The 12,536-nt window shown below is 38.9% G+C and overlaps 1 protein-coding gene across 4 annotated transcripts in view; it reads right to left on the minus strand.

The window, feature by feature from the left end:
• Nucleotides 1-12,536, minus strand: part of grm4 (glutamate receptor, metabotropic 4) — a 169,052-nt gene that overhangs the window by 44,182 nt on the left and 112,334 nt on the right. For all 4 annotated transcript variants that reach the window (XM_067528207.1, XM_067528208.1, XM_067528210.1 and 1 more), the window contains one exon: nt 9,806-10,022. In XM_067528207.1, the coding sequence (XP_067384308.1) occupies nt 9,806-10,022 (217 nt within the window). The remainder of the gene's footprint in view (nt 1-9,805; nt 10,023-12,536) is intronic.

The raw sequence follows: 12,536 nt of genomic DNA on the forward strand, positions 1-12,536 counted from the left end.
GTCTCTCTCTCTCTGTCTCTCGGTCTCTCTGTCTCTGTCTCTCTGTCTTTCTCTCTCTCTCTGTCTCTCTCTCTGCTGGTTAACGCTGGTTGGTTTTGTTTGGTTGTCTTTCAGCCACAACCATGTTTACACACATCCACATGTACTGACATGACTGTCTAGCACATCCCATAATTTGAACCATGTTTATTTTTATGAAACGTGTTATTGCGGATAATCTTGGCGATCTTCCCCGTTTGTGTCACGGCCTCTGAGCCGGGTTATGACATATGGAACAGAAATCCTGCTTTCTTTTCAAAATGTGCCATGCCATCAGACTCCATCTAGAGTCACGGGTACCACTTAAACTTAAAAGCAGGATCCAGGTACCTGAGAGATTATAGGCTTTTTGATAAAGTGCCTTCACCTTTACTATCAACACTGGCAGAACCCAGGACAGTCTCCTACAGAAGCCAGACCAGCCTTGGTGGCCATATGGGCATATAACTTCTCCACAATTGAGTAATGAACAACCCTTTAGATGAAATGCCCCTGTTACTGTGCCAAAAATGTGATTAATACCTCACCTCTGTAAAAATTATTTGCTAACAACTTAATAACTTAAACTTGCATTTACTATTTAATTAAAAATAGGAAATATTCTGCAAATTAGAGACACTCTAACCACATCACAAATGTAATTTTATGTCAGACAAATTTCAGTGCAACTAAAGGATTATATAGGAGAAGTCAGAACTGTTAAGCTGATAAACTAAAGCCACATTTTTATTTGTATGTTCTAGAAAGTTTGGGATATACTACCATGCAGTTTTGGCAAGTCTTTGACATGATAGAGATAAAGTACATTATGCAAATACTAGTTCTGCGTAAGGTCTTGAAAGTCTTTCTCTCTCTGCGCATCTAAAGCTAAAACCCATCACTGATTTTCAAACTGTGGCAAAGTCCCAGATGGTTGAAAGGAACATACTGTAAAGCCTCTATAGAAGTGTAGATGTGACCGTGTGGAAACATGGAACCATTTGTAAAATGGTTTAAAAAAAAAAAAAAAAAGTAGAAAACAGGAGTACTCAGCAGCAGTATGACAATATAGTGAAATGAAATATAAGATGAGGAAATATAATGACAATATTACTTATCGGATAAAGACTTTCTTCTTATATTTGTTTAAAAATGACAAAGATTAATTATATGTTTTTATCCTGAGAATATACTCATCACTACTGTTGTTTGTCTCTACTGGATGGTTGTACAGTATTATAAATAATGTCAGCAGGTTAACAGTGTTGGTAATCGGTGGCAAAACATGATCCAGGTGGATGCACAGTCAAGTAAATTTCCCTAATGTCTCTCTTAACCCTCAGAAGCTTAACACAGCATTCATCAGGACTCAATGAGGCCTGAAGCAGGAGGAGCAGCTGTTTAAGCCTTGACAGGAATTTCCTGTGTCTGACATGTCGAGCCAGCAGGTCATAAACTTCTTTCCTTCCATCCTCTCCTTTTTTTTTAAAATTCATTTTATTTTATTCATATAATTTAAAATTCGAATACTTAGACACCAGATGTATCCATTTATAATGGCAAAATAAATCAAAGAAAATGAAGTCAATTATTTATAAAGCTATCAATGCAAAGTTAAACATATTTAGATCAGCATTCTTACTGTATTTCACATGATCTGGGTATCAGGTCTTGCCATCTTAATTCTGCTGGCCCCCATGACCTGCACACCATTTTCTAGCCCCAACATCCAAAACCATCATATTGAACTAACATACTTTAATACAAAGCGACAGTGACTGGCCCCACTGTCTGGATCTGCAGACTCAACTGAGGGCCAGGGCCAGCTGTACTTATCCAGCTCCACCAGTTGTGATTGTATTTGGCCTCATGATCTGGCCTTAAAACTGCATTGTGTTTGCTCATGATGAGCTATGGGAACTGGCTTGTACACCATTTTTCTCCAGCCGGGGCAGCTCAGCAATGGCCCCTGCTTTGCTAAGTAATACATTCAAGCTTTTACTTAATGATTTATACACTGACATAATGTCGTTACACTCAATTACTGGTGATTCCTTTGTCTTGGTTACTGCAATATGTATACTGTAGTGCCATTACCACATATGCTGTGTGTATTAATGTGTGTGTGTGTGTGTGTGTGTGTGTAAATATATATATATATAGATATATATATATCTATATATATATATATATATATATATAGAGAGAGAGAGAGAGAGAGAGACCTCAAAAAAATTCGAGATATTCAACTTCTGGGTGAAGTTATTGGAAAATGGAAAAAGTTCATGCTACAGTGATGTTGTATCATAGGGCTTTTAAGCAGAATCATAAAACAGTAGTTTCTTCATCTCAAACAATTTACTGAAACAAAAGCTAACAGCAGTGCCGTGTATACCACAGCAAAAAATGACAACGTCTCGCTAACTTGTCATTTGATAGGCATCGTCATGGTCTCATGAAAAGTATGAACAGCATTTTCAACATTTAACATTTTTCTCTTCTCATTCCAGGTTAATGAGTATTATAAGTCCTAACAGTTGAAGTTTCTCATGACAAATGGTGCAGTACGCAAGTCTAATTTCTAATTTTGCATAATTTCCTTTTCACCCTCACGCTGGCGTGTGCTGTCTTTGCCTCCCTGCTTCTCCGCTGGCTTCAACTGTCATTTAAGAAAAAGAAAAAAATCTAATTAATTACAATTTGAAATGATGCACCTGACTAATCGTATATAGCTATAGTGTGTCAGTGTCCACAATTACAACATTCAAAATGGTTGAGCAGATATTTAAAGTTTCTACCTGAGATAAATTATTCTAATACTTTAACTTCTATAAATGTCACCACCAGTGTCTGTGAAATCTGCGGAATTTAATTAGATAAAGGATATAATGGGTATAAACCTGTACAGTAGCCAGTGAACAGAAATCACTACTTTTCATAAAGTGAGAATAAAATGACACACAGCATCAACCTCTATTACTGCAGAAGATCGTACACGTTCTAAAAAGACACCGAAGGCACAGCAGCTTCTCAGGGAAATGTACTGAGAGACCACAGATTTGTGCATCAAGGACAGTCTTTCAAGGGTGCTAACCACCAGACACCATACCGCAAAACAGTTTTATCCCTCTTCTCTTGTAATCATCTTCTGTAATGACACTCCAGCCTTAATCCCGAGGGGAGGTCTGATAGATGTTATACAATGGAAAAAACCCAAATGAAAATACAGCTTTTTGAAAACGGCTCTGTGTCTTGAAGATGGAACCTTTCAGTGACAGTTTCACAGCTACCGATGAAATGATGTCCAACCTATTGCCATTTGATAAACTGCCATGATGATGACATTATTCAGCCTGCCCATATTCAGGGGATGACACACTTGGGAGACCATGCAAAAAGGTTCTTTATGTGAAACATTAAACATTCATGCCTGCCTTCCCTTTTCTTCACCGCTGAGAATTATTTTGGATGTGCTGTGCCCCACTGAAATAAAAACTGTAAATATGCAAGAGCTGTACTCCTGATTATATGCAGAAATTTGTACTTATACTAATATACTAAACTGCATGACCTCATTTTGTAAACAGCAAGAGTCCTCTTCGGTATTTGTTTAAAATATAATCCTTTAGCTGTATTAATCTGAAATTGAATAATTATGAGATGTGTACATTTACATTATGCAGTGCACTATGACAACAGTTTGAAGATGGTATAATAGGACTTTTCAGCCTCCTTAGTGCTTTGGCCCTATGGCAGTATCTGATGTTTGGTCACCTAAAATATCACACCAATTAATGAATAGGTTGCCGTGGAACTTGGAAGTCATTTTGGTACTTCCCTGACTTTTCCCAAAGCACCTTTTTGCAATTTTTGATTATCCAGTGAAATATACAGTATCTACATCCTTTAAGGTAGATTTGGTACAGATATCCCTGGTCCCTACAGGATCACTTCTAATATCTTTGCTGAGCCACTGACCTTTCTTCTAGCAGCAGTCACCAGCTTTTTTTCCTACCAGATGCACTTTGGGCATTGTCACTAACTCACTCACAAAACTGCATGTGCTCATGTAGTTTCATATCTCTACATGCCAGGTGCCATTATGTTCCATTAACATAATGTAAGCCTTCTGCTCCTTTCGCTATACAGCTGCAGTCATCTCAGCCTACACAAGACTTACAGTACATTTATATTAATATAGCAAGCAGAGATGTCAATGATTAATCAGTTGATAAATACAACCTTTGCTCTGGCTAAAGGTACATTTTACCAGTAGTGGTAAACAATTTCTTAGACTGAAGGTTTTTGTGCATCCCTGAGACATCCGTTCCAGCTGCGGTGTTTCAGGAAGTGATGGTCTATTGATTTTAGTTTTTGTTATGGTTATTTTTTGTTTTTTACAGAATTTGGTTTGATTCTATGGTTTTTAACTGGTGCAGCCATACGTCTGACTCTAGTATCGATTTTACAATACATCTTTCCTTTGTTTCTAATACAAGACAAATGTTGAGGATGGCAAATTTCAAGAAAGTTGAGGGCAGCATTCAGAAACAAATCCAGTCCAGTGCCAAAAATGGAAATCAGGATTTAGCTTTAAAATGAATGAATGACTATGCTGATGGTAAAACATCATAACATTGTTACCTTCTGTTTTGATGCCACTGAAGAACCGATTTATATAAAAACGATGCAGCAGTTAAATTTTAATTCCTCATACGTGGCTGAAGTCTGGCAATTCGCATATGTGAATCAACATTCCCCTACTAGTTCTTCTTAATTACATATTATTTTCAGTGGATCCAACAAGTATGAAAAAGTGAACAAACTGCCATTCATCATCATTCATTTCATAGCACTGATAAACAGTAAAGGTTCTCAATAACTTAGAGGAGGTCCTAGACTGCCCCGTTGTTAAAGTGTCTTCTGCCCCATACTACAGACATTCAGGTGCAGCCAGTCTGATCCTGATCCAGTGATGTGTGTTTTCCCCCCAGATTAATTGGGTTTCCATTTGAAAGCTCAGTGGGCTGGGAACAAATGATATCAGATTCCCTTGCCAGCAGGACCTTGTGTCATCTTACATCTAACACACTACTCCAACAACTACACCATCACCCCCAACCCTTCAGGAAAACCCTACACACACACACACACACACACACACACACCAATACTTTGTGTGTGACTTAAAATATTAAGTTTATAAGAAGGCTGAGCTCTATTGAATGCCAAGTATATTAAATTTACCATATTTAATTCTGTCACTTTTGTCAAGAAGCAAATGTTATACAGTAAAAGTAAATGGATATTTGAATAGCCACACTACTTTTAGATTTTGACTATTCTGTCTTTTTTCTAACACTGTAGGAGAAAATTATATGTTTGTCCTTCAGCTAGCTTTAAAAAGAATTATTAGACTGCAGAGCACTGAGAGGGAAAGGCCAAATTAAAAATGTCCTAAAATCCATTTACGAGCTTGAAGCTTGCTCTGGACTAAATGCCACCACACAAACAGGCTCTGCAGTGGGTCAAAGCTGGGCCCTCACAAACACATGGTCTGAGGGTTATGCATTCTCAGACAGTATGTCCACCTTAAGAAGCAATAAAGTACTATTAAAAAAGTCAGTTTCCTCAACATTTAATTGAAATCTTCATTCTTCGTACTTATTATGAGAAACTATGAGAATTATGAAATTAAAAATAATATTCTTGTGTATTTTCTATTTGTTTTAAGGGCATGAAATCGTGTTGCTGGACACATGCCACACCGCTCTTCATATTACTACACTAACCTTTAGTTACTGCCTGCATCAGATTTAAAGCATTGACTTTCACCAAGAGAGCGGCCAATTCAACAGCACCATCATGTCTGACCACCCTCATCCAGGGCTACAATCCCATTCACCCACTGCATTCTGTCAGCAAGTGGCCCCTGGTGGTCCCTACACCACATGGCAAAGGATCACAAGGAAAGTCCTTTTGCTCAGTGGTACCACAGTAGTGGGAAGAGCTACTACCTGCAACTACCCACAGACTTCCCAGAGATCAGAGATCCCACTTTCTTTTCTTATTTTCTTTTCTATCTGCTATATTATATCTTTCTTGTGTGGCATTTGCGTATCACCAAACTAAAACCGACTTTATTTAAAAATGTTCTTTTGCTATATTTGTTTTGGTTGATTTGTACCTCAGTTGCAAGTCCCTTTTTATAAAAGCGTTTCAAATGACTAAATGTTAATGTAGATGTTTCTAGACTCAGATGGGTGTTGACTGAGTGACATTTAAACACCGGTTGCTGGACAGCTTGCAGAAATTCACACTAGGGTCTAATTCCAAGCCCCAACAGTGCAGCATGAAAGACAAGTTGGAGGTGGTTACTGTACCTAAAAACAATATGGGTGGGTCAAGTAAAGTGAAACTACAATAATAACCTCATTAAAATCAGTGTGTTTGTCCTGCTGGTGTTAGGTTGGATGACTAAATTACATATAATTGTGCATATGAATGATTGAAGTACAAAAACAACATTTATAATTCCAATATGGAAAACGATATACAGTACTGGACCCAAATTAATAAAGCTGAATGAGTTTGGACTTTAACTGAGCAGTTTGAAAAGGTTAAATATCACTGTTAGATCTATGACAGCATTTGAGCACACAAGTAAAAAAAAATGGAAGTTGGTTTTTAAAACTAGATAATTCGTATTTTTTTACCTACTGCAACATTCACAGATTTGCCATTCAAAGCTAGAAAGAGCTTTTCTCCACACAAAGCAGCACAGTGAAAACAGGGTTACTGTGACATGAGGTGGGTGCGACTGCCGCTCAGTATGGCCTTTGGCTGGTTAATGAGAGAGAACATTTGGCCAGTTTGGATCTGGCTGTTTTATTATGTGAGCAGACAACTGCAGAACCCATTTAGCAGCCTAATACCTGTGGTTTTGATTTTGACATAACTGGCTGTTTGTCTTGTGTGTCTCTGTTGTATAATCAATCAAAGTCTGGGTTAGAGGTGTGTGGAAAGCAGACATGGAAATGATTTGCAAAAATCACTACAGTCATGAGATTTGAATGGGCCTGACTTGACAGATATTTTGTCTAAATTCTTGTTTGCAATTGAAAGAAAGTGAAAAGAGTGCAATGTTTGTCTCTAAGCAATGGTTTTGCATGTGTGGTTGACAGTTTTTGCCTGACATGCCGTCTGTTACTGACAGGTCGTTAAATCAAGTGGAAGTGAAATTTGAGAAGCCAATCAAAAAGCATGACTTGGATCAAAACTTAATGTGTTTCCTCTCTTGTGCCCCCAAGAGTTTTCTGAACACATACAGTGGTACAAGTGCCTTTTAGGAGCCACATTTAATGTCTTCAAAGATAGATGTTTGACCTTCTCTGCTGAGAAAAAACTAGAACCCTGCCTTTTGAAGTGTGTGTTTGTTTTGACATCTCCTGAGTCTTAAGCGTCTTTGACACATGCACTGGAAATAATGAAATTCTCTGGACTTTATCCGCAGGCAGCATATGTAAAAATGCAGATGTCAGCCCTCATACAAAGTGCGTGAGACCATGAGTGGAGCGTGCTGCTCTGTCCTGAATTGCTGGGAGGATTCACTTGTTGTGATCAAATGTCTTTTAGGCAGCAAGTGAACATTTTTTTTCCCTAACAGTGATGTGTTAAAAGCAGAAAACATGGGCAGGTGTGAGAATTTGTGTGACTTTGACAATGGAGAAAGTGAAATTTTGTGATGTCCAAAACTGCAGCACTTGTAGGATGTTCTTGGAATGCAGTAGTCAGGACCTACATAGTGGACGTGATCCAAGGAAGGAAACCCAGTGAACTGGTGACATGTTCATTGGTGGCCAAGACTCACTGATGCACGTGGGGAGTGAAGGCTGCTCCCTGTACTCTGATTCATTTGAAGCTCAAATTGCTGATAAAATGAATGCTGGTTCCAATAGAAAGGCATCACATTGCAGTTTATTGTGACCAGTCAGAGTGCCCATGCTGACCAGGTTCACGGCCAAACGCTCCTGTAACTGGCATGTGTGAATCAGAACTGGACTGTGGAGCAATGCACGAAGGTGGCCAGTTCTCATGAATCATGTTTGGCTATACATGGTGTGAATGGATGCATAGTGGTAAGGACATGGGTGGTCATAATGTTCTGGCTGTTTGGTGTAGCTAAGAATTGAAGTACTTCACTCTTGTGGATGCTTACTGTACCTTTCTAATTAGTATTTGACCTTAGGAGGCATATTGGACTGTAACACACTATCACAGAACCTAGAAATCCCGCACTTGGAAATGTAATCGAAATTGAAAATATATGTAGGACTTTAAGTATTCATGACACTGGGAGGGCAAAGGCTGTGCTGGGTGTGGATAAAGTTTAGGAATTCTTCACCTTGTTGAGTTTTCAGAATAACAAAAGCAACAGATCCAGAAACCTTCATGTTTTGCTGTGTGGTTTCACTGAAAAAAAGCATTGCATTTACTACCTTTAAGGCCTAAAGAAATGTTTGAATACTTTTCCTTTCGGCTTCTGTTCAAACAGAAAAATCCAAGCAACAATGTTTTCCAAGGAAATTAAAAATGGTGAGATCATACTGTTGTGTTGGGGTTTGAGTCCCCTTTTATGGCTGGTAGGCAGTTGAGCTGGATAAACTGGAGGTTTCTGGAGTGGTAATGTGCTGCTGGTGCCTCTCTAGGAGACTGATGATGAGCAGCAGCTTAGAGCTGACAGGGAAGAAAGGGACGCAGTGGCTCAGAGAGTACTGGACATGTCAGTAGTGATTACATTCTGCTTCAAAAGGGGTCAGGGGTCAGGCTGAGCACGCGCTGGCAGCTTCCAAGCCTACTGTATCCCCAACCCTGTACGATGTTTGTGTCTCCAGACTGTCTCCACAGCCTCACTTTCGCACTGCCACAGGTTGTGGATATTTGAAAATGCAATTGAAGACCCTCCCTATATGTGTTGTATGCATCTGCAAGCAGCACATATTAATAAGAAATAGAAATAACTGAGATTTCAGTAATAATCACAACCAACAGTCTCTTATTTAAAATGTGCAGCAAATATTTACATTTCTCAGGAGCAAAGTCAGACACTTAAAAAACAAAGAATACTTTTAAATCCTAATTGCATTGACAAGTGCTTTTGTAAGAAATCTAGAAGAAGCTAAATAACTCAGGACTGACTACTGGCACACAGGGCTTTGTGACTGCCCTTTGATTTTAACTGCTGTAGGTAACTTCGGCTAAAATTACTTTTCTCCACTTTGAACTCCATAGGGTTATTATTACAATTTGCCATTGCTGCCAAAGGCACGTGTCAATGTTCCTACAGTACCAGTTCAAATGAACTAGATTGTGCAGAATTGACAAGGCATTTAACCTGTATGTTGTATTATATTTCTACTGTAATTCAGTTACAGGTAATTTGTGTAGATTCTCTGAACCTCAAAAAATTCTGTACAGCACAGTCGCTATTTGCCTTTGTTGTATTTAGATCATGTTGCAGCTGTTAATGCTAAGATGATTAAATAAAAACACAAGTTAAAAACACAACCACCTCCCATGTTAAATCAAATGGAGCAATGAGACACTTTTACTTAATGTATCTTGTATATATTGAGATTGCTTATTGAAAATATTTTTAAGAAACAGTAGATATTTAAGACACTGAATTGCAAACACTATGGTATATGATTCACTTAGTTCCAAGGTTCACGTGAGTCTAAACTGAAATTCTAGGGCACGTTATGGGAACATTTAAAGAAACACTCACCGTCCTCTCGAGACTTTTGAATGAACGCATCAACACCACTTTCTCCATAGTTTCCCTCTGAAGCTACAGTGGAGACATAGTTCCAGCGCATGGCTTTGACAATGTCCACCATGGCCTGGGCCTGGTAGGTGTCCGGGGGAACCACTCGGGAGAAGAAGTCATAGCGGGTGTTATCACTGAGCTCTGGAGCTGTGGAGGCATAACTTATTTGAGGGATCTGTAAGAGAGGACAAAGGAGAGATGGGCTTACACTTGGTACAATGAAAAACTAATTTACTTATGTGTGTAAATGAATTGTATATACAGGGGAAATGTATGACGCACAGTTGGGACACTGTTGCTTATAATAGTCTTTAAATGGTGATGATCACATGTGTAGCTACTCTACTTTATGAGTAGACCAGTATTTTCCGCACCATTCAACAAACCCGATTCTGGTCATGAATTCAAACTTGTCTCTAACATAATATGCTATGCTTTTGGTGTTGAAGAAACAAGATGGTGATCTGGGGTCGGAGCAGCATTATGTCTAACTATAATCTTGCGATAATAACTGAAAGAAACTTCTGCATGCTTTTGGTAAACCTGTTTTAAAATGCTGAGATGTGAAAACAGCTCAAGCTGTGAAGTGCAGTTTTTCAGAGTTGTGCTTGTGTTCACATGCAGCTGTTGAAAAAGGTTTAAATCCCTCTGTTCTTAGTTACACTGTAGAAGTTTTTCAGAAGCTGTCCCCATCAGGAAGCTCTTAGTTGGTATGTAAGCTCAATTTTAGCTTGCCCGAGTCGTTTCAGATTTATGTCTGTCATAGCTTCTGTGATCTTCCCATGGCTTCTGTCCTGCACAGTTTGGAAGTTAACTGACCAGATTTTACGACATTCAATAATGTGTTTCATGGTTCAAATTTAAATGTGGACACACTGAAGCCTGTTTTTTACGCTGATGCATACATTTCTGTCCTGATTCTCCAGCATTGATAAATTTGGGCAGATGTAGATAAAGTCCTTTAAACCGGAATAGAGTTTGACTCCATATAAGTCAGCGAGTGAACATCTTTTAATGTGCATGACCCAGACCAGTAATAGAGCGGAACAGTTTTCTGTGGGCCACTCCTACATATTAAGAGGTCTTACGCCAAGAAATTATCATCATTGTGATATCCCACCCCCAGAAAAAAATGAGCACAAAAACCAAAACAAAAGAAAATGTAAATTATATTAATAATACATTAGACGGTCAATACAATTGACTTGTACTGTGCCTTTTAATCTGATGGCTGACATGTGATAAATAGTTTGTCATTGAACCTCAGTGTAGCTCTGGGGATGTCACCTTTGAGTATCTTTACTAAGCATGTGGATGGAGTGATAAGGTGCAGTAAACACCTGCAATGGTAAACTTTTTTTTTAAAGTACTTCGAAAAAACTTCGAAACTAATCTTAAAATGTAAGATTTTCTGCATCTACCTCAAAAACTTTTTCATTTTATTTACCACTATTTGCTCCACTGACTGCTCTGGAAAAGTGGCATCATTCCTTCCTCTATCCTTCACTTCACACACAGTGGAGGCCTTTGATGCGGTCAGCTGTAGCACTGCACTGATCCTGCTGCTATTGTGCTCCCTGAAAGCCTGGGTTTGGACTACAGCAGATCAGACTACTGCCATGACCTACAGCACCTAACAACTCATGCATGGGCATGAAAAGTAGATGTCTCCTTGAGGTCTCCTTGAGGTCTCCTTGTCTCCTTGAGGCACTTGATAGTTTTTTTTTTATTTATAACAGTTAAAAATAAAGTTTCCAATCCCATCTTATTCCCAATTTCTCATTTTCTGACGCTTTATTAAGCCGTCTAACACTGATGCTAAACACATCCTTCGGTTTTGATATGAGATGCACAGAGATCTGTCTGCTGCAACTGATGGACAGTTTTTCAGAAACTTGACTAAATGAAAATGATTAAACCTGACGGACCCATATGGCAAAGGCAGCCTTGTTAACTCGATTCTCTTTCAATAAAGAGCAGAGACAGACTAGGGAAATCCATGTGTGCCTAGCATTCTGCCCAGGGATCTTGCTTCAGTTTTGTGTGTTTTTGTTTAGCTGAGGTTGCCTGTAGAATTTTCACTGTGAGCCCTGAGTGACATCCATGTTGGAGGCTGACATGTTCCTTTGGGATGCTCTTAGAGACACAGACTGTGACAAGGCCTGTGGCATGTGTTGAGTCTGCAGCTTGTGGACCGGTGGCAGTGAACTGACTTGTTGATTTAACACCCACTGCATCGCAGTAACAGCAGGCTGATGTACACCGATCAGTAGGCAGAACTTTTCCTCTTTTACATCTGTGTTTCTCTCTTACTTGGAAGCAATAAAAGTGCAAACCTGTTTTTTTTTTTCCCCCTCACACTCCTTTGACGTCATGAGACGGGATCTAGCAAACTGAAATTAAAGTGTTGTGCAAAGGTGTTTGGTATGTGTTAATAATGTCTCTTTTTAGTTTGTTTTAATGTTCCTTCACACAGCAGCAGTACAGAGAAAAGTAGTCATTTGATAATGCACCTACAGTTTACTCTTCAGTTTCTGTGGCAGAGTGATAAATGTGTTTTTGTTAATTTCTGCAAATGCAATATGCTCTTTGGAATAAAGGGCAGTAAAGCATGTAGACGTCAACCATCAGCTTTATTTAAGCCCCGGGGCTTTTTAACATGCAGATAACATAATAAAGGGTCACTGCT

The sequence above is a fragment of the Channa argus genome, chromosome 13 (genome assembly GCF_033026475.1).
Source record: "Channa argus isolate prfri chromosome 13, Channa argus male v1.0, whole genome shotgun sequence".
NCBI lineage: Eukaryota > Metazoa > Chordata > Actinopteri > Anabantiformes > Channidae > Channa > Channa argus.